At 44.6% G+C, this 23474-nt stretch overlaps 1 protein-coding gene across 3 annotated transcripts in view; it reads left to right on the forward strand.

Moving 5' to 3' along the window:
* TBL1X (transducin beta like 1 X-linked) overlaps positions 1-11797 on the forward strand; it is a 943441-nt gene extending 931644 nt beyond the window's left edge. For all 3 annotated transcript variants that reach the window (XM_069640382.1, XM_069640381.1, XM_069640380.1), the window contains exon 17: positions 5410-11797. In XM_069640382.1, the coding sequence (XP_069496483.1) occupies positions 5410-5436 (27 nt within the window). In that variant the 3' untranslated portion in view covers positions 5437-11797. The remainder of the gene's footprint in view (positions 1-5409) is intronic.
* The last annotated feature ends 11677 nt before the right edge of the window (positions 11798-23474 follow it).

The following is a 23474-nucleotide window of genomic DNA, read 5'->3' on the forward strand; positions in this document are numbered from 1 at the left end:
ATCTGAAATATTAGCACTTCATCACCACTGCTCCTAAACCTACCGGGCACAGGCTTTACCTCCTGAATATATGTCCAATGAATCACTCACCTTTCCCTCTACCCACCCCTCATCAGCACCCTGATCCTCAGCAAGGTGGATTAATGTTCCAGTCTCCTCATTGGACTGCCCCCCTACTTCTTTACTCCTCTCATCCAAGTATTGAACTTTGCTACTTGTGCCTTATAAAACCACTTGCAATCCTTGCCCATCTCTATGCACTACCTTCACGTCGGTGTGGCTTTCCCTCCATAATTGCTCTCTAATTAAATTCCTTCTTGTTTTTAAATCCATTCATGGTCTTGCCGTACCCTCACCTCGATGAATGGATATCCTGATGTTCACCTCCCTTCCACTCTATGCTCCTAAGCACTCTGCATCCCTGGCCATCCTGTGCTGTCTCATGCTTTCCCTCCTTCACCATCCTGGCTCCTTATCACTGGGACACCCTCTCCTCACTCACCATCAAAGGACCACCCTATTCCCTGAAATAAAGGACCTCCTGAAAGAGATTGTTGTTGGGGTCACCTTTAAGAACCAGCTTCTCTCCCAGGAGGAAGTCTAGAGTCGTAGAGCAGTATGATTTTTTTTTTTGTTCCCCCACCCCAAGCATTGTTGCCACTCTATTGCATTTCTCTATAGATCTTAAAATACTGAAATTACTGAAGTTGTATTTAAAGTCTGCCCTGTGTTGTCCCTATTTACTGTTGCCAGCTACTTTCCAGCCACCAGCCTGTTTAGTGTTTTAACTAGTATATCACACGTTTGTAAAGGTTTTTGAAGCACCCATTAATGGGACTGCTCTTACCATCATTATGCCTTTTGTACAGGGCGTCTTGTGGAAAGCACTTTTCAGTGTTAATAAATACACATCTAATGAGGAACTAAGGTGATACCCTGTATAAAATGGCAATAAGTCACTGCACAGGGCCAAATGCACATTGGTATGCCCATAAATCCTCCCTCAGCTATTCTCGTTACAGTGGTGCGAGTATATCATAGCAATACCTGCCATTTGATGTGGAACAGTATCTCAAATTCAGGAAGTCTCTGCAAAAGTTCTGACTTGCTGAAATCCTTCATCTCGCATATCTGAATTGCTTAGTAATCACTGTTAAAGTTGTGTCTTGCTGGAGATGTGGAATGCTACTCATTGTGTGCTGCAGAAGATACCTCCATGTTGTCCACTTGTCCTTCCCTTCCCTCTCTTCTCTGCACAGTACTTCATTGTATGTACTCCAAGGCAGCTCTGTATGATTGCAAGGAGTTGTTCACCGTTAAATACAGGATGGTGCCATATGATGGATCTCCTGGGCTCATCGCGGGTATACATTGCAAATAATGTTACTACCTGGCCATACGGTGGCAACGGCTGGCAAATGGTGCGTGCTCAAGGCTATATGATAGCTGAGCCTGTCGGATACCTATACAAGAGCCAGAACTGTTGGAATTCACAAATGTTGTTGGGCTTGATCAATTTGATGGCAACCTTTGTGGTAAAACATTTGTTAATGCTTAATTTCAAGACTATTGTTTGGGCGATCTCTTTGTATTCGTATTGAGAAAACCTAAAGCCTGCATACATTTTCAGACAGCCTTAGAATAAATAAATGGCACTGTAATGAAACATGACATTTTAACCAAATAAATACTGGTATATTTTATACCTTAAGCAAGTAGCTAATCAGATGGCATGGAGCGTGAATGTTGCCAATGGGGAAATACATTCCTCCATTCTGAACTATCTGTTAGAAGTCCTTACTCTTTCCCTGAACCTCCTGCCTCCTCTGGTGGCCTGTAGTTGCTCCTAAATCTTCATTGTCTGCCCATGTTCCACTTAACTGACCTGCTCCTGCTGTTAAGCTGCTCTCCCCTTCTCGGCTCACACCCAGACACGGTGGAAATAAGACTGGTTCCGCCAGGATGAACCATCCTCCATTTTTAATAAAAGAACTCTGCGCCGTCCTGTTGTGTTAGCATGCTAAAGGCCTTAATGCTCTGTGTGTTGAGCTATAATGGTTGGTAATGGTCCAGCACCTGTCACTCACATTAAATGGCCACAACATTATGGGAATTCGCATCATTGCACAACTCCGGCGCTAAGGCCACTGTTTTGAGAGAAGGAACACACAACAGGCTCAAAGAGCACATCTTGTGTTCTCTTAAAACATTTTTTAAAAAATCTTGTAACAAAGATGGCCACCATCGCAATGGGGTCTGGTTGATAGGGGCGGGGGAAGTGGCGTCTCACGGAATCAAATTTAGGGGCGGGGCACATAATAGGCCACTGGCAAATGTAGAGGGGGGCATCAATAAAAAGGTTTAATATGCTTTCCCAAATTAATGCAGGCACCATAACTGGCATCCTCCCTGCCCCCACCACTGAGGCCCTATACCTGGCATCATGCCTCCCTTCCTCCTGAGCCTGGGGGCCCCATACCTGGCATCCTGCTACCTACCACCTGAGGCCTGTACCTGGCATCCTTTCACCCCACCAACCAGAAACCAGGCCCCATACCTGGTATCCTGCCTGCCCACCACCATAGCCCAGGCCTTATACCTAGCATCCTACCTTCTTAACAGCCAGATGCCTAGCCCCATATCCGGCCTCCCCTAACCCCCCCAACCAGAGCCTAGGCCCCATACATGGCATCCCACCTCCCTACCACCAGAACCCAAGACCCATTCATACAATCTTTCCACCCCAGCACCCATAACTCATGCCCCATACCGTCCACCACCAGAGCCCCATACCTGGCATTGTGCCTTCTCAGCAGCCAGAGGCTACAATGCAAGCTGCATACCAGGGATCCATCCCCAGGGATCCATCTTCCACACCACCAACGCCCAAGCCCCATAATAATGTTTTTCATTGATATAAGCAAATAAATATGACCAACTGTCATATTTCCAAAGTGAAAAAGGTTGCTCCCAGTTTTTATCAGGTAGTCTGTTGAGCAATATATGGTAACGGCAACTATCTGAAAATCATTCTACACCCCCTAACAAATAACACATCTTAACATAGAACTCCCCACTGAATAAATACGGATTAGACAATGAAACGCATCCCACCCGAAGAAATTCCCTATATAGCCCATAGACCAACACTCCTTAAACACCACAACTATGGACACCAAAGTCGCATTAACAATTTACGTTACCAATTTGGAGCACAAATTAACCAATGCTCCAGACAACTTAAAAAATATATAAAACGTGCACACCACAGAGAACCCTACATTTTCAGATCATGCACACCTCACCATTGCAACAAAGTAACCTTGCCCTGCTGCTGCCTTTGTCCTACGCCTCTTCAGTATCCTGAAAACCTAAAACTGTGAAAATGGTAGACACTGTGTTACACAAGACTCAATAACACAACGTTTCCCTCCTTCTCCTGTAGGGCCATCATACTATGGAAGACCCACGCCATTTTGGTGACTGCTAGCAATTGAGGAGGACATTATTGTTGGCTCTCCTGTGGTCAGTCTTCTATACATGAAGAGATTACATTATTTGCCCAGCATCGCACACTTTGGTTAAACAACGATTTTAACCCAATCTCCATTTTAGGCTTTTGAACACAACTTTCAAGCTGAACTCAGTACAAATGTGTACATTTGGGATTTCAAAGCATATAATAATACTGCCTTATAGAGAAGAGAGTTCAAGTATCCCATGACCATGCATGAGAAGGTGATCCAGTCCCGTTTATGCTTGTAATTCTGAGACTAGAATCCGAAGGCGGGAAAAATAGGGCGGGATGACCTTCTCCTGTCTACACACTGGAAACCTGCGTTCTGATAGTTAACTTGCAAATACAGATATCTCAAATTAAAGTATCCTTACAGTATGTAAATCCTTAGCGAAAAATGTTAAGCCAAAAGAATATTGCTGTAGTTTTATTTTCCACATCCTGAAAAGGAAAAATAGAAGTTGCAGAATGCAAAATAATGCAAGCCTGAAAAAGGCCTTCCTTTTAAACAACTGTACTTTTATCACTTTAAGAATCACTAAAAAGGTTGTAGTAGAATCCTTACGATAAAGACTACATTTGTCACAAACCTCTAGCTTGTTGCTGTGCAACCTATTAAGAGCATTTGGCTATCTCTATAAAGCAATCCGATTTGTCCATATTAAAGTAGTAGACTTAATTACTAACTTTGAAAAAGGAAGTTTTCTTGTGAAACTTAAAATATCTTGTAAGTGGACACATTTACTAGGTGAGCCAACCGTGAGGGTTCCATGTAATGTCCCCTCAAAAATATCGCCATGCAAAAAAACTGGCAGAAAAATTGCTGTTTTTTGTGGGGACATTATTACATGGAGCATGCAGGGGGACATCCCCGCAACCCCAAACCCTTATTTTTCATGGGGAGCGGGGGACACTCCCGCAACCCCTGTCCCTATATACATGGTCACATATAAAATGTCGCCACAACCTTTTCCCGCCGATGTTATATACAGCGACCATATATATAGGGATATTATTACCCGCTATCGATGCGAGGAGTCTTTCAGATGGAATTCAGAACCCATCAGTTCCAAATGCTGAAACATATGCAAGAAAAAGGCGTGCTTCTAAGACGAGAGTAATAGCAGGTCTTTAATGCCATGATTACAGGTTGGTAAAGGGTTTGACTGGCTTGCAGGCAGCTGAGCTCTGAGTCGCGAGGTGCATTGGTGTTTTCTGCGAAGTCAACAAGCCCAATTTAAGCAGACTTGGCAACACTCCCAGGGCAGGCAGACCTGCCGTTCGGGGAGAAGGGGCACAAAGGGGAGCACAACATTTTGAAGGGGTGGCCAGTGCCGCCCTCCCTCCTGGCCCTACCAGGCGACGTCAATGTTTTGGGTGGGGCACATTTTCCTTTTCACTGATGGCTGTGGTGGTGGCTGAGGAGATGGCAGATGAACGGGGCAGTGGCAGGTAAGTGTTGGGTGGCAGGATGTGTGAGGGTGGTGGGTTGGAGATGAGCAAAGGCGCTGTCAATGGGCAGCTCGAAACACCAGCTTGCACTGGTAGGCAATGCTGGTAATTCAAACCACGGAATTCACTGTGTGCCAATTTCCGGGTGTTAATTGAAGACTATAATTAGCAACCACCTTGTTTGCAAACAAACTTGAAAGAACCATGGATAAGCCTATCTTGGAGCCAGTCTCCACGTTAATCGGCATAGAGCAAAGGCTAATCCGAATCGGGCAATACACTTTTGACACAATCGGTTTCACTGGCAAACATGATTACATTAATTAACTGCTTACATGTACGATTCACATGCCATTGCAATTGTTCAATAAGAGGTAACTGTGTACCCTTATACGTGAATACTTCACTAATTTGCCCTTCTCTAATCCCATCCCTCACAGGTTTGTGTTCTTGACTTGCGGAAGTGAGGATGAAATACTTCTCCAAAGCATTCAATGATGGACCATCAGTGATCTGTGTGGATTTTCTGCACGCAACAAAAACTGAGATCAGCTGCAAGATCTGTATAGACTTGACTACGTCAGGGTGTACAATGAAACTGGCTGACCCCCTGCAGCTGAACCTTAATGTATTTGATCCATAATCTTCTCTGAAGAAACAGCAAAGAGACGGTGTCAATTCACAGGGGGTAGAGTTGGCATCAACTGGACCATGTTCTAACTCCAAGAAGCCGGACGTGCACCATCTTCAGGCATTGAACTTTTTGCTTTTGTATTCAAGAACTTGCTCGCTGTGACAGCTGAAACAGCTGTGCCAAATAAAAAAATTAATTTACAAAAATTCAAAATCCAAAAAGAAAAGCAAAATGCTGTGATAAACCAAAAGGGAACATTTCTCCTGGTTTGCTTTCTATTCCCTTTCTCTTACTAATGTGGACACTACACCTGACCTCCCATGGGACGCTCGAAGTCCGGGAAGTACTGTCCCGGTAGGAAACATTGTCATCACAACGCTTTTAGACTATTTTTTCTTCTGTGTTTTTTTTTCTTTTTCTATGAGACAGAATGTGGCAGCCAAAAGGCATTAATGTTGAACTTGTATACTACTTTAAAAACACGTGATCAATGCCACACTGTGGTAGTTGTCACAACAGACTTTGGAAAGATTGCTTTCTTCCTCAACCTAAACCTTCTCCTACGTATCCCTAATTCATCATAATTCCACACCCGTCCTTTTTTTATTACATATGCTTCAGATTTTAGCACCTGAATGGCACTTTCAGCATATTGTGGAACAAGTGCTTTATAAAAGAATGCAGTGCTAGCTAAGCTTTTTACAAAAGAAAGAATTTTAAGAGAAGTAGCCCGTTGTATTTTTGGAAAAGCCCAATATTTTTATGTTGAATGCTTAGTTATAGAATTCTGTACACAACACCAATGCGCAATCTGATTTGTTTACTTCACGGAACATGCAAAGTGAGGTATTGTACTGAAGATGAACTATTACTTTTTTCGGGGTGAGAGGTTAATCGGTTTTAGGGTGTGAAATTTGGGAACCTCTTCATAACACCAGTTTGTAGCCACCTCATAGCATCACTTTGCTGCTTACACCGTCAAGCAATCACAGATGTGATGGTATTGTATGGAGTGGTCCTAATACGCATGAGTCTTAAAGGGGCAGACCTATTTAAATTGTGATAAACGTTTCCTTTCTTTTGCACCTTTAGAATTGCTAATAACAAAGAAACGTACTGAAAATGTGTTTTTCACACAAATGAGAAGCCCTGCCAAAAAGAATTTTGCAATTTCTAGGACCCCTGGTTTAATGTATTACGTGACGCCTCCATCAGGAAGTTAGTCATTGAACTGCACTTCCAAAAACACTCACAGTATATACAGCTACCTGATGTTCTATATTGTTGAGTTTCTTTGTGAATGGATCACTGACTGTGATTCGTTCCAAGCTGTAATGCTTTGTCGCTAGTGGTCGCAGTGCTAGCAGACCTGGTGAAGCCCCCATCCGTGTCTGGTGCAAAATTATTGAACAATACCATTTTGTGATCAGTTCAATTTTCTTGGAATTTTCTTTTTTACTTCAGTTGCAACGTATGACCTGGGAAATTACAGAGCCGTCTTGACTGAGGAATGTGGCAGAACACCTTTGAATTTTTCCAGTTCTTGCAAACAAATGCGTAAATGTTATGTTTTTGGCCCAAAATGAAAAATTCAAAAATATTTGAGGGGGAACAAATGTGTTTTGGCACAGTTGTGCTTAATTTTTCATTTTACAGAACTACATTAAACACTTCAGCGTTTAACATTTAATGCTTTTCCTTGGGAAATGATTCCAAACAATTGCCTACATCTCATGTCTTCTAGTCAAAACTGCCCATTTTGGCTGTACTAAGCTAAATTCTACATTTTTCAGCACACACACTAACTTGTAGTTGCAACTGTGACCACCTTTAAAATGTGAAAATCTTGTGCACCAGATTTCTATTCAAAGGGATATGCTACACATAAAATGCACACCAATTTGAGAGAAGGTTCTTAAAGAGCAATATTTTCTTTTGCATCATGGTTAATCTTTGATGCACCTTTTTATAACACCAATGTTCTTGTTGATTTCTCGTTAACAAATGAATGATGTAAACATGCACAATAATTAAAGTGCAAGCTTTTCTGTAAAACCTCTTTTCTGCTAGGAAGGATTGACAATGTAAAGAGTTCCTAAATGGTCCTAACATATACATGTAAGGGTTGGGGACTGATTGTTATCATTGAGATTTCCATACATTTCTGTATCGTGATAATCACCTTGGTGAAAATAGATGGTCTTCATGGTGAATGAAATCACATGCCCTGCTTCCATCATTCTTAGGCTTCTTCATCCATTGATCAGGTGTTTTGGACTCCTGCCTAACAAATATCGTATTTGACAACACACCGTATCTCTCAAATCTCTAGACCAGTTCCACCCTTTTAGAGATATAATTCATATATTTCTTTCTCTTTGACATGTTACCCGCAACCTGTGACCGGTACAGATGTGCAGGCAATTCTGTCCACTCCATCTCTGAAAAAGAAACCAATGTGTTACTTAACATCGCCTCCTCATTCTGGGTTCTCTTCCACCTTTGCATCAAATTAGTGTTGTACATGCTAGTCCGTTTACTCATTTCTGCCATGTGTTCTAGTTGGTATTCAATTGTTATCCAGCAGGTGCCAAAATTACTGACTCAAAGCCATGCACGTGTATAGAGTCAATATTATTTTCTGGTCAATACTCCAGATCAGACTCTTCATGCCTGGGGATATATAAAAATTCTGTGCAGAAAATCTAGTGATCTATTTTGCTTACTAAACTCATTATTCCAAGCCACGCTAATATTTAATTGAGAAAATTGACCATTGTTGGAAGAAGTGCATGCAAATCATATTTTGTTAAAGATTGTTTAGTCAATTAGAACTGGGACTACAATTGGGAAGAATCAACACCAGAACAGAGTCCTCTTCCTTGCTATACAGGGAATACTATTCTGCTAGAAAGCTCGGTTAACATCTTGGGTAACTTGGTAAACATTTGAAACCATATTTCTAGTACGCTCCTGTCCAATAGCCACTTTTTCTCCCATTGATTTAGATGATTAAATTCGCTTAAGTGGCTCCTCTTAAGAATGTATAATCAGTCTCATTTCATGCTATTGAAAACTATGAAACATTTGTTTTACGCTTTGCACAACTTTAGGAGGACGGGCCCTCTAATTTGAGGGTGGAACGTAATGCACTTATGATAACACTATGGGGAGAAATTTAGCGATTGACTAGAAAGCTCTTACGGACTAATCACTAGTGAAATCTGTTAGTGTGGTTCAACAAGGGAATCCTCTTTCCTTGAACTGAAAGGATAATACTACCCCCGCCCATTCTATTGCTCTTCAGGGAGCAAATTGAATGGTACTTTGTTGGGAACCTGCCTTTCTATTCCTGTGTTCCTTTTTCTAGATGAGATGAGTATACTTTAGCGATTGTCAGCATCTCCATGTACATCAGAAACCCATTAACAATGTAAGCATGGCCCATAAGGCTAATTCCAAAAGGAGGCTAATTAGCTGTCACTTTCTATGCATTTGAGTGGATGGCTAAGAATATCTGCCATGATAAATGGCAATGTTTTATATCAGAGGATTTAAAGTTAGCGTTTCCAGGTCTGATTCCTTCTCTCCCCTTGTAGCCATCTTTCTTTCCATGAAATCTCAATATCTATCTGGTAAGGCGAACCAAAGCCAACTTTGAAACATATTTTTATTTGAAGATTGTATTGATCCGATAACGTGACCCTTTTACCATTCTTAAAATGTTCCTGTAGAATATTTTGGAAATGTACGTCATCCAGAAAATTCGCCTTTGTATCTTTTTACATAAATTATTTCCAAATTCTTGTTAGAGTCAAATATCAAAATCATGTTGAGATGTTAGTGACACTAGGAAAAAAGATTCTATCTACAATTGATGGATATTTACTAACATAAAACCTTTTAAGAGGACAACACCTGATAAATGTCTTGTAGTGGCCTGTGTTAGGAGATACGTTTTGCATGCCGTTATAAGAACACATATGTTCAGAGCTGTGCCTTATCAGAAAAATGAATTATGGAAGTCTATAATCCTTTTATTCAATTAGTCAATCATGCATGTTTATACAGCTAGTGGCCACTTTTCCTCTGTCAGCCAACAAGTCAGTCCACTAGATACTTTTGTTCATTAGACATTTGTCACCTCCCATTATCTCTGCCCCATGCATCATGGTTTGATAGCCAGTGATATAAGACACGGGACAATTCTTGACTTGATATTTAATTATGCTTAAATCATAGACTCTTGAGTTTTTGATGGTTGTCTTAGCTTTGTGACTCCTGGACTGTCCAACAGTTCGAACAGTCATGGAGGTACAGAACAGATGGATGGAGGGTCTTAGTGTATATGTACAGGGTGCCACCATTTATGGTTAACTAGGTTTATGATTTTGAGATTTGGGCCTTCTTTCTTTTTACAGATAAAGACCATCAGAAGAAGGTGGCAGTCACTATATGGTGATAAACTCTTTAAGAGTAGTTGTGTAGAATGTGTTGCAGACAGGAGTAAGTGAAATGTCAGTCATTGCCACTGGTCATAATTCTAGGTTTTTTGAGGAATCCTGCAGTTTTTGCAGATTGGTATTTATTTAGTATTTTTTTAGTTCTTAACATTAACAACTCTAAAAGTAATGGCTCATTTACAATATAATTGGTCATGCCTTTTGCAAGTCCATGGAATTTTTTAAGTCAATGTGATCCAATAATTTGCCTGTTCATGTCCTAATACATAAAAACTCTGGTTTCACAAAATTAATAATAAAACAATCACACATAAAAAGATTACATCAATAGTAGTAGCTACACAGCATTGCTAACATCTATGTAATTATTTCTATGTCCCAGTTGATTTAATCAGTTCTCTGCTCCTAGGTCTTCAGCAAGAAGTACAGCATTGCATGCATCATTGATACATACCCAGTTGTCAATTCAAAATGGAGAGCTGAAGTTCCCATCATTATATCCCCTTTAAAATGAATTGTAGACACTGCTAGCTAGCCCTGTGGGCTTAATCTAGCAACCAAATTGGGAAGCAATGGGCTACCGGTTCCTGCAATCAAACCTCCAGAAAGTGACATTCCAATCTCACACTTGACTTTCCACCAAGTTGAAAGGAAAATATTTTTTGGTGTTAAACAACACGTTGCCGTATATTGTCCATTTCTTGACCATCATTATGCTAAGTTTGTGCTGCAAAAGACCAGTTAGATTTACTGTCAAACTCGTTTCCCAAAACTGCCACTTTTGTAGCTTCCCACATCCTTGTCATTCTGCTGTTAACGTCTCTTGACATCAGACATAATTGATGCTGAGTGAGGCAGGTTCATTTGCAAAATCTAGGGCTACTTTCCATGAACAAATCAATACTGGTCTCCGAAGGTAAGACCATCATCATAACATTTAAAAGAGATATTCCTGCTTTCTTTCATACTTTGTGCATTTTCAATTTCCAAAGGCTTCTTTGGGATGTCGGCTCTCCTAGTGATCCAAATGATAATGTTGTGATATATTTGGCACACACGGCATAGATTTCGTTGAATGTTTTAGATTAAAATGTTTACTAATGTGGCTTCCCTGATAGTGAAATGGAGTGGAAGGAAAAGCTGAAAGCGTAGATACATTACAGTGTCAGTTATGTTCCTTATTGTGGCAATTAAATAATTAAACCTGCACTAATAAGGTAATAGAACTGTGAAATTAAGGTACTGCATCTCTTCAACAAATAAGCAAAATCAGTTCGTATTAGAGACCATGCTGCAAACAATGTCACACATCTATGTACACACACACAGACACGTACACAAGCTTCATATTGGGAGTTTTAGGTTCTTCATTTTAATGCCAAGTGAAGTGCACTTTGTCAAATGTAAGGGTCCGCTTAAAGTTTTCCCCCCTTTTTTTCATATCCTTGTAAACCACAAAATCTTTCTCTCCACACTCACTGAACTTTTTAATTCTGGCAACTGCAGTTTTTATTGTCTGTGTCAGACTTGCAGCCGGAAGTGGTTCTTCTTTGAGCAATTCTCAATTTCCGTTCAAACAACATGGTTGGCTGTACCGCCACATCCTAATTATCAAATTCACTGTATCCACTTGCTCTTAATTTACCTTCTGTGCTGTAACTCACCTGTTTAAAAGCGTGAAACATCGGATTCAATGTCTTGAATAAATTGCTATATTTTGATATTAGAGAATTTTGGGTCAGGTGTCATTTTTTGTTTTGTGTGCCATGTCTGTTAGTTGGAGTGTGCTTGTAATGTGGGATTTGAAACCAGCACACAGCAATGAGATTTATCTTCTGGTTGCCAAGATTTCCCTAACTGTGGTAAAATTATATGGCACCCACTCACTTTTCAAATCCTAAATGTATACTGTGTATTTCTGATGGAAATCCACATACATGTGAGTTGATGCCGCAATTAAATGCACACTGCCCTAAACAAGGTGATAACTGTATATCTTTTTGGCAAAACTGCCATGCATTTTTTAACTCATCCAGAAGCAATGCTAATTTGGTTACTCCAAATACCTACATTTTATTGTACTAGGGAAAAGACATTTCTGAAACCATATGGAAAAGTCTATTGCAATTCAAATTCCGTGATTTGGAGAGCAATCAATTGCCTCTCCTATTGCTAAATCCTGCAGTACTATTGGCACCTACGTGCCTCATGCCAAACTGAGTCTTAACACTTTCAGCATGTCCCTCCTAAATGCCTGGCTCCCAGCCAAATACATTACCTGCACGTATCAGCTTACACACCATATTGCAAAACAGCCCCTGTTAACAATAGCAGGAATGTTTACAACACATTGAGGCAAAAGAGACCTGCACTCTCTTCCCTTGCAGACTAATGTGCATGTCTGTGCTGAGAGAATCCACCATTTTGTTAGTTGTGGCCCAGAGTTTGATTTTGCCACCATTGAAGGGGGCGGTAGTATGACCCATGCTGTCGGTGTGTATGCAGACACACTTTTTCAATATTTTCCGTACTACAGATTCCTAATTTATTGAGAATTAATCCAGGTGCATTCCTGATCTGGAAATCCTGAAACAGCCACCACAGTGCATAAGGGCAGCCTCCTGGGTCATTGACAGCTTAATGGCGGTACCACTGGCACTGGACGTGATCTACCAGGTACGTATATAGATGCTTTTTGACACGAATAATAGGCAAAAACCAGCTGTCTCATAGTTGCGTTATGACCAGTTAGGATCCAGATACAAAAACCTAGGTGGTAAGGACCAATGTTCAAAATCCGAGGAAGAGAGACAAGGCTGTGACATGGGACAGCCAGGATAGAGCGAGTGTCTACTACCCCTTCCTCAGCCCCAAACCTAAACTAGGTCGCGATGGTGTGCTGCTTATCTAACCGAGATAGAATAAGAGATAAACTAACAACTTCTAAAAGTTGTTCCTTGTCACTCCTCCTCGGATTTTGAACTTTGGTCCTTACCACCTAGGTTTTTGTATCTGGATCCTAACTGGCCATAAAGCAACTATGAGACAGCTGGTTGTTTTCCTATTTTTGGTGTTAAAATGTGCATAGAGTAAGGGCAATACCCGGTTAACTCTACCTTCCCCCCACCCCCCTGTTTGGTCAAAACGTATATAGATACAACATCTGCCTATTCCTCAGTTCCCTATTTCCTCAGTCCTTTCTTTCTGTGCAACACAGATAGTACTCCAGAAACTTCACGCTCCTCGTTAGTATCAAATACATGGTTAAGTTTCCCCAGAAGACTTAATGTTTAAAGCCTTGCAAAGATTGAAAGCAGTTGAAGTCTGTGTTTGGTACTTGGTTGTGGATCATTTCACTGATGCCTGCAGTTACTGACAAATGTTGCAGTCAAAGGCCGCCTGATGGAAGGCTGACAAAATGTTCACTGCTCACCATTAGCATGGAGGAATCACACGTCATTCTCTGTACTCCAAGCTGCATCATGAGTTGTGACCTCTGGTCTGTCATGAATTGGAGCCTGCCCTGGTTATGAATAAAAAAACAAAAAAGAAAAGCAAGCTGTCCAAATGCAAAAGTGAATAGTCTTCAAGGCAGGCATCATGAGACGCAGTCTACAAGCTCGAAGCATAGTTTATATGAAGAGCGGATTCTTGTAATTCCCATCTGTAGCCAAACGAATTGGCTGCAATGAAATTATCTTTGAAATTAAATAATTAAATCATTGTTTTGTAGTTTGTTCCTGCCGATTCATGTTTACTTTACTCTTGATGCCCATTTTATTATATGGTGCTTTACTCTTGAGGCCTTTCGTGGCAAGAATGGCCTACGTTGATCTTAACAGCTTTTGATACTGTGTCATGGCATGTTTATTTTAATGGAAACAAGATTAAATCAAACCTTATATATGTATGCTTTATGCCCGTTTTGTTATGTTGTAAAGACTGGCCTATGTTTGTGGGCTAGTCTGAATATTTTCGGATACTGTCATGGCATGTTTGATTGAGCATCAAGAGTAAAGCATATCAGATTCATTTTTGCTTTACTTTTGATGCCAATTTTATTACATCGCAGGACTGGTCTATGATGGTGGGCCAGTCTGGCTATATTTAAGCAATATGCCCCGAGCGGCTGGGGCATTACCAACTCAGGTAATGCCCCGGGGTCCATAGTTATGATGGGCCCGGGGCATTACCAGAATTGGTAATGCCCCCGCCGTGAGGGGCATATAGCTATTAGTACCCCGGCCCGCAAGATCTATGTGACCGGGGCACTAAAAGCATTTTTTTTGTCCCGAAACGCTGCAGCTTTGACAAACGCCCATCTAATCCTAAATCTACAGATGGGAGCAAGCAACAACAATCAAATAATAATAATGCAGTCCTAGTGGTGTCTTGTCAAAATAAAAGGGCCTATACTAATAAACCTATTGCCAATCCTAACCTCTAAATACAAATAGTGTGGGGAAACAATGTTGCATAAAAGAAAGAAGTGTTCAGGAAATTATATGTCATGATGTTCAGGCCATCGACCTCCCTTCCCCACGTTTTCAGCATGGGATAAGGTGGTATCCTCAAGCTTAGCATAGTCTCTGGCTTCTCTAGCACAAGAGTGCAGTTCAAACATTATCATCTGGGCCTTCTGTGCCCAAGTCTTTGCCTTTTAAAGTCTCTTCTTTCAGGGGGCCTGATGCGACAAACAATAAGTGCCTTTCCTCTTATGTTTTCACACATACTCAATTTCTCAGGTGATTCACTATCCATCTCGAAATCCCCCTTAGCCGATATCAGATCCCCTTTAATACAATGCTTGTCAGATTTCCACGTATCCAATTTCTCAGGTGATTCATGGTTCACCACGGATACCCCTCAGCCGGGCTCAGATCCTTTTTAACACAATGTTCAATCAGTCTCCCTCTGCTGAGCTCGGACCAATTTGAATTCACTTTAACACAAACTTGCTTTATCCCAAAAGCTTTCAATTGATCTCCCTTGGTCGCACTCGGGCCAACTTTCTCTATTTTGTCATCCACTTGCATACTTTCGATTGTGCACATGATTTTGCTTGACCCATCGCAGTACCACTTCGATGTACAGTTCTTTGGCAATCTCATCTTTTTCAACTCTGATACCTTACAGAGACCTTCGAAAGAGCACGCACGCGGTGCCGGACCACTCTGTCAAGGGTATTGTATCCTGGTTTCAAAGTTCAATCACTCATCTGTTGTTCAATTTTTACTTGCGTTGGTTTTCACATGTGTTTCATACACTGTTTGCTTCAGCTTTGCTTCAGCGCTCCCCATACAATGTTGCTGCTTGCAACCTTGGCTTCAACATAGACCGGTCTGGTATCAGTCTCCCCAACTCACCGGCTGTGTTGAGTTCACTGGTGCTGCTTTGTTGTAGGAGCCAAGGACAGTACCACAGCGGCAAGCAATTCTCCCCGCCTTATCGACTGAGGGTCCAGGGTACCTCCATATACACAACACGGGTTTCTTCAGCCTGGTTTCCAGGCCTTGCGCTTTCTATTCTCGAGGGTTCATGAAAGTCATGGTTCTTCTTCGAAAATGTCGAGGGCACTTCACTCTTTGCTCAGTGTGCTTTCATGCTCCTCCTTTTATCCATGTGGGGAAGTGTAATGCAAGTCAGGTGTGTGTGATGGTCACTAATTGCCTGACCCTGCCTGACTATTGTATTGGGACATGTCCGGTATATGGCTCGGGTGTTAGTCCATTTACTCTCATAGCGAGAAGTCTGTGAGAAGTATTCATGTTATGAAGGGGGCGGAGGGTTGAGTTCCTAAATATCCTACCTGGTAGGATGGGGTAAAGGTGTTACAGGACAGGGGATACCACTTCTCGCCATCCGGTGTCCCACTCCCCGAAGACCCCTCACCTAGGTGATCCTCCTGCACTGGTCCACCCCCAGGAACTTGATACAAAAGCGATGGCCATGTCCTGGCCACCTGGATGACAGATCCCCGGGGACTAGCCGGTGAGACATCGGGTTTCTCACACTGGCCATTTCTAAAGGCCGTTGTTCAAAGCCAAGGAAACTCTCTGCCGCTCTGCGCTGCATTACGTCTCGCGAGAAGAATATTCCAGCAAATTAGATGCAGCTCTTAAGCCATCTCATCTGCACCGAAAATGCTTGCCAATAGAACTTTGTCTACCTATGATTCACTTGTTTGCACACCCGCTCTGCGTCCCATCGCTCTCCCTGCTCATTATCTTCCCCTTCACCATGTGCCTCTCAGCCAGCTGACCATGCCTGAGAAACCCACACCAGCCCGTAGGGGAACAGATTGCACCCGAACTACCCCCACAATCTACCTAAGAGTGTGCCCTGCCCCACATGCTCATAGACATGGCACTGCAAGGTCCCCCGTCCTTCCATATGCCTCCAAAGTGCTCACCAGCATGCCCGTGCTTACAGCTGCAGCACCTGTGTTCCATAATGGCACTACAAGGTCCCCCGTCCCTCCCTGTGCCCCTGAAATTTCAGCCAACCACCCTACCAACCTATGCACGACCCCTTTTGACAAATGCCCAAACACATGCATGTTACTGCCTGGTCAACAAGAATGCACATCAACTCTTACAGTGCACAACATTGACCTTATAAGCTTGAAACACAATTTCTGATGTTTATTAATCTGTTAATCTGCTTAGAATCACATGCTGTGCATAGGTCCGACATCCAGTGGTCACTGCCGAGTATTGCATTTTGTTTTTCGTAGTCGAAAAGGGACGTCGACAAGGCGTGTCTGAAACACTATCCCTATAGTGACGTGCGTTGTACCCACAATCCCTCACGCGTCGAGGTCCCTCAGATTGTTTTTTTCCGCCCAGCTACTGGTCGCCTTTACGCGGAGCTCCTCGAGAGACATTGCAAATTTCATCTCCTCGACCTTTGGTCGTTTCTCATTAATATTAAACACATAATCCCTCCCTCGACGCAGTTGTGAAGCTGTTCTCCGCCGAGCAAGATCTTCGACGGAGGGTACGAGCGGAGGAAATCCTTCGGCGTTGCCGAACACGTGGCCTGGCCTCGCAGGCCATATACAGTAGGGAGAGTGGGGTCGTGGGACATCTCTGGTTCTTTTCTGAGAATGCCTTTCCTTTTCCCCTTCCTTTCCCTTGGGGTGGTTATCACGATTTATTGCCTCGGCTATGGAGAGGACACCCTTTAGGTTTTGCCCGCTTTGCAAAGGCAAATTTACTTGGAAGGACAAGCATTCACGGTGTAACCGCTGCTTGCCCCTCGATCACAAGGAGGAAGGTTGCGCGGCTTGTCGGCTTCTTAAGCCTAAAACTCTAAAAGACCGTAGGGTTAAAAGGTGGGCGGCCTACGCGATGTCGAAGGCCGAAGGTTCACCCGCCGCTGCTACCACCGACAGTGACGAGGAACGCGATAACACGACCTCCGCTACGGAAGTCGAAAACCCCTCTAAGGAGCGCTCGCGCGCTTCGTCGTCTGTCCCCGGCCCCGACGGGCTCGGCTCACGCCCTGCTTATGGGGATGAACACCCCGGCGACATTGACGCACACAAAAACTCACTTAAGCACACAACCCACGGCTCTTCTTCGTCAAAGACGAAGAGAGCATCAGCGCCCAAGGAGACGCAGGTTCCACCGGCAGCCTCCTCGGACCGTTCGGGTTCGAAGCCCCTCTCGCAACCGCTGCCGCGACCAGCGACTGGGCTTTCGGCAAATAAGGGCGCCGCCCCCAAACCATCGGCTGGCGCGCATCAACAAAAGGCGCATGCCGCCGTAGAGCGATCGACACCCGTAGCGTCGAAAACGCAGGCCTCCGCTGACAAACGAGTCGCCGACAAACGAGTCGCCGAGAGCTTGGCGAGGATCGCTGTAGCCGACGCCCAGAAGCATACGCCGAAGGACACGTCGAGCGCTACGCAGAAGTCGAAAGACACGCCGAAAAAGCCCGAAGAAAGGCAGGGACTACCCCCTTCAGTCGGGGGGTCACCCAGCACACCTGAAGGCTTTTCGGAGGGCGACGGGACACTTTCCTCGACGCTTTGGGAGAGGTCGAGCCGTTTTCAGCTAGATGACTCTATTTTTCCCCCGCCAGACCGCTCAGGAGTACCCCATGAAACCATGGAAAGACTCCACCTCTGTATGGAGAGGATGGAAAGGTTTATTAATACCCAGACCTCTCAAACTCCCAAGAGAACTAGAGAAGGGCCTCAGGAGGACCCCAGTGCCAAAAATCCGAGGCTAGTCAATCCCCAGCAGGACACAGCCTCAGACTTCCATGATGTGTACGACCTCACTGGGGAGGAACAATACTTGGAGGAGGAGGATGATTTTATGGACGATGAAGAGGGACAGAACCAGGAGGAAGGTCTGGAAGACAGGCCAGACATTATAGGAGAAGGCTTCGGAGAAAACCCAGAAGAAGGACCTTCGCACCCCTGGCAATCCCCATCAGTATATTCCGACACTGATGTCCTAAACCTAAATCCTCCTGACAATTCACCGGTTAGGAACACGTCTCCAATTGACGATCAGCCCACTTTCAATGCCCTGTTGCGCAGAGCAGCAGCACATTTCGAACTGGACACTGGGGAGCTCTCTCCAGAATTAGACTTTGTGGAAAGAGTAATTAAAGAGAAACCCCCGGTCAGCCAGACCATTCCCCTCCTCGCTTCAGTGAAGAGAAGAATCATCCCTTCGCTGTCTACTCCCGCATTGATCAGAGGGGTCAATCCAAGAATTGAAAAACTTTTCACTCCTTCACCCTCAGACCCGCTCTACATTAGGGGACATTCCATTCCGGATTCCCTGGTAGTATCTAATACTAGAAAGAGGGCAGGGGTACCACTTTCCACCAGTGAGGCACCCCCTGACAAGGAGGGCAAGAGGCTATATGCCCTTGCTAAAAGAGTAACTTCCTCGGCTGCCTTCTCAGCAAGAATTGCGAACAACAATTCTTTGCTTGCTAGCTATGCAGACGCGCAGTGGGCCAAACTGCGCAAGGACGCCGAGGAAGCACCGGAGCCATTACGTACACGCCTGCTTTCAACTATTGGCGAAGGAACCCAGGTGAACCAGAGCATTGTAAAAAACTCTCTGGACGCGGCAGAAACAGCGGGACGTTCCCTGGTGCAGGGAATACTCCTAAAACGCCATGTATGGCTGCGCAACTCAGGGTTTAAACCGGAGACACAGGCGTCTTTAATAAATAAACCTGTGGAAGACTCTAACCTCTTCGGAAAAGCGGTGGATGAAGCTCTAGAGATGGCTAAAAAAGAGTTCGATACTATCAAGACTCTTGACCAAATCTCTAAGCCCACTACCAGACGCGGCTATGGCAACAAACGCTTTTTTCGTGGCCAACGCCAACAACAACAAAGTCAGCATCAACAGTACCCTGCCACCAATTACCAGACCAATAGTGGGCAGTACAGCCAAAGAGGCCAGCGCCGGGGTAAAGGGAGAGGTCGGGGATCCACCCCCAGAGGCTCCCAAGCCCCCAACAACTCCAAGTGACGCGAAGATTCGCGTCCCCTCCCATGCAACACCGGTCGGGGGCCGGATAACATCCTTTCTTCCTGCATGGGAGGGTATAACGTCAGACCGTTGGGTACTTTCCACCGTAGCCCACGGATACTGTATCGAATTCAACAGTTCCCCATCCTACAGACCCCCGAGGGGACGTCGCATGACACCGGAACATCTTGCCATCCTTCTCCAAGAAGTACAACAACTGCTGGAAAAAGGAGCCATAGAGGTCGTGCCTCTATCTCAGGTAACGGAAGGTATTTATTCAGTGTACTTCCTTGTACCCAAAAAGGATCTAACCATGCGCCCTGTATTAGATCTGCGCCCAGCGAACAAGTTTATCAAACCCCAAAAGTTTTGTATGGTAACCTTACAGGAAGTGATCCCACTGCTTTCACAGGGAGATTACATGACAACATTGGACATGAAAGATGCATACTTTCATATTTTAATGTTGCCAGCGCACAGAAGATACCTCAGGTTCATGATAGAAGGCAAACACTACCAGTTCAGAGTGCTACCCTTCGGCATAGCATCAGCACCAAGGGTATTCACGAAGGTGCTGGCAGTGGCAGCGGCCCACCTGCGCAGGTTGTCCATCCCAGTTTACCCTTACCTCGACGACTGGCTCATAACAGGGGATTCTTACGAAACATGCTTCTCCAATACCCAAAAGACGGTAGACCTTTTGTTCCAGTTGGGCTTCTCCATCAACGAAAAGAAGTCAAGTTTAGACCCCAGTCAAATCAAGCAATTCCTAGGGGCTCTAATTCAAACAAGGGACGGCCTTGTCTTCCCCTCCAAAGAGAGGGTCCAAAACATGCTGTTTCAGATCCCTCAATATGTGACCGGTCGAGAGGTGACGGTACGCAAAGCAATGCGCTTACTAGGAATGATGGCGTCGTGTATTTATTTGGTACCTCACGCGCGCCTGCGCATGCGCCCAATGCAAGAGTGGCTCAACAGCCAGTGGTGTCAGGCCAGCGGACTATGGGAGGATCTAGTAGTGGTCTCGCAAGCCTTGGTTCTCTCGCTACGGTGGTGGACAAAGGAAAACATGGAAAAAGGGAAACCCTTTGCCACACCCGTGGCGGAAGCCACTCTAACCACAGACGCATCCCTCACAGGATGGGGGGGCGCACCTATCCCATCAGACTGCTCACGGAGTGTGGACTCCGAACGTAGCATCCAAACGCATAAATCTACTGGAGCTACTAGCTGTGTTCAAGGCGCTAAAAGCCTTCCAGGAACACCTACAAGGCAAGACAGTAATGGTCCTTACAGACAGCACCACAGCCATGTACTACATCAACAAGCAGGGGGGCACCCACTCTCCAGGCCTGTCCAAACTGGCCCAGAATATATGGAAGTGGGCTCTCAAACAAGACATGTTCCTACTGTCACTACATGTACCCGGGGAACTCAATCTGCTGGCAGACAGACTCAGCAGAGATTTCCCCCCTGCCCGAAGAGTACGAATGGCGCCTGCACGAAGACATCGTCTTCGACGTCTTCACACAATGGGGATTCCCAGAAATAGACCTGTTTGCAACCCTGGAGAACTCACAATGCCTAAGTTACGCCTCCAGGTACCCCCAGAACCAATCCAAGGGGAACGGTCTGTCGATGCAATGGTCAGGGAAATTTGTTTACGTTTTTCCCCCCCGACTCCCCTTCTCAACAGGGTGGTGCACAAGATGCACCAGGAACAAGTGACCATGATACTAGTGGCCCCAATGTGGGCCCGACAGCCATGGTTCGCTCACTTGATGGAGATGTCTCTATCTCCCCCAGTGAGACTCCCCTGCCCATACAACATGCTGTCTCAGGACAAGGGCAGGACTCTGCATCCATGCCCCCAGAACATGAACTTAGCAGCTTGGCTCCTGAAATCATAGAGTTCGGACATCTACAACTCCCGCAAAGATGCATGGACATCCTCAGGGAAGCCAGAAAACCTAACACTCGCCACTGCTATTCTAGCAAGTGGAAAAGATTTGTCATCTGGTGCAGGAGTAAAAGCATCAACCCTATTGACTGCTCTCCCACACATGTTGTGCTATACCTGACCCACCTATTGGATTCAGGTCTAGTGTTTAACTCCATTAAAGTCCACCTAGCAGCACTTTCTGCATACACCACTTCCCAACTCAAGGTGTCGTGGTGGAGGATCCCTGTTATAAAGGCCTTCATGGAGGGAGTAAAAAGAATACACCCCCCGATAGCTGACCCAGCTCCCGGATGGGACCTTAATGTGGTACTTACCAGACTCATGGGCTCACCATTCGAACCCATGCACAAAGCATCTCTTAAACACCTCACTCTTAAGACTGCTTTTTTAATAGCTATCACCTCCATCAGGAGAGTAAGTGAACTTCAGGCTCTTTCTATTCTAGACCCCTTCGTTACAGTTCACAGAGATAAGGTGGTTCTACGCACGCACCCTAGGTTTGCTCCGAAATTTATTTCTAAATTCCACGTAAACCAATCTATAGAACTACCAACGTTCTTTCAAAATCCTTCCAATTTGGGAGAAAGGACTCTGCACACACTAGATGTACGCAGAGCGGTCATGTTCTACATGGAAAGAACCAGACCACTGAGGAAGACTAATCAGTTCTTCGTCTCGGTGGCAGCAGGAAGAGAAGGAGATGCAGTTTCAAAGTCCACTATTTCTAGATGGATTGTTCAATGCATCACTCTCTGCTATACTCTTGCTAAGAGAGAACTGCCCTTTAGGCCAAGAGCACACTCTACTCGAGGCACGGGGGCATCCATAGCATTCATTGCAAATGTTCCCCTTGAGTCCATCTGCAAAGCGGCTACCTGGAGTTCTGTGCGCACCTTTACAAAACACTACTGTCTAGATGCACACTCTAGATCTGACTCCCAGGTGGGACAGGCAGTATTACGACACCTTTTCTCTACTGTTCCTTCTCATAACCCACCGCCAACTCCGGGTACTGCTCGCTAGTCTATGCACAGCATGTGATTCTAAGCAGATTAACAAACATCGGAAGACAATGCATTACTTACCGTAAAAGCATTTCTGATGGTTGTATCTGCTTAGATTCACATGCGCCCACCCTTCCTCCCCGCTCGGATGGAAGGAACATAGACTTCCTTTATATTTCTCTCTTTTCTGTACTCACTCACGTCTAGAAGGCTCCCTCAGGGCAGAAAAATACAAACAGAGGGACCTCGACGCGTGAGGGATTGTGGGTACAACGCATGTCACTATAGGGATAGTGTTTCAGACACGCCTTGTCGACGTCCCTTTTCGACTACGAAAAACAAAATGCAATACTCCGCAGTGACCACTGGATGTCGGACCTATGCACAGCATGTGAATCTAAGCAGATACAACCATCAGAAATGCTTTTACGGTAAGTAATGCATTGTCATCCCCCCACCCACTGACACTAGAAACAAGTGGATGCACAGCAGAACCTACCCTACCTACACGTCCGATGCCTCACCTTGACAAGTTAGAAACTCTAGGTTAGCCAACTGTACCACAAAGATGCCTGCTAATGACAAACAGCCCAAGCATCACTACCGTCCTCTCAATAAAGAACCCTCCATGTTCACAGACCAACCCTCATCTGATCTGTTACCTACGCAGCCTAAGGTAGCATCTAAGCTCCAGGAGGACACCCAATCTAATGCCACCTACACCAAGGGTGCATTAACACCAGGTCCATCCCTGCCCACGCAAGACATCCATGACCTCATCACCTCCCTTGATCTAGACTTCCTAACCATCAGAGAGCCATGGCTACACACAGCGTCTGGCTCTGCCCTGTCCCTAGAGATCCCCCAAGGGTTCACCATCCTCCGGACACAGAGGGGTGGGTGTTGCTCTGTTCTATAAAGACTCACTTAAA

Source organism: Ambystoma mexicanum, chromosome 7q (genome assembly GCF_040938575.1).
Source record: "Ambystoma mexicanum isolate Mex_15411 chromosome 7q, UKY_AmexF1_1, whole genome shotgun sequence".
NCBI classification, from domain to species: domain Eukaryota; kingdom Metazoa; phylum Chordata; class Amphibia; order Caudata; family Ambystomatidae; genus Ambystoma; species Ambystoma mexicanum.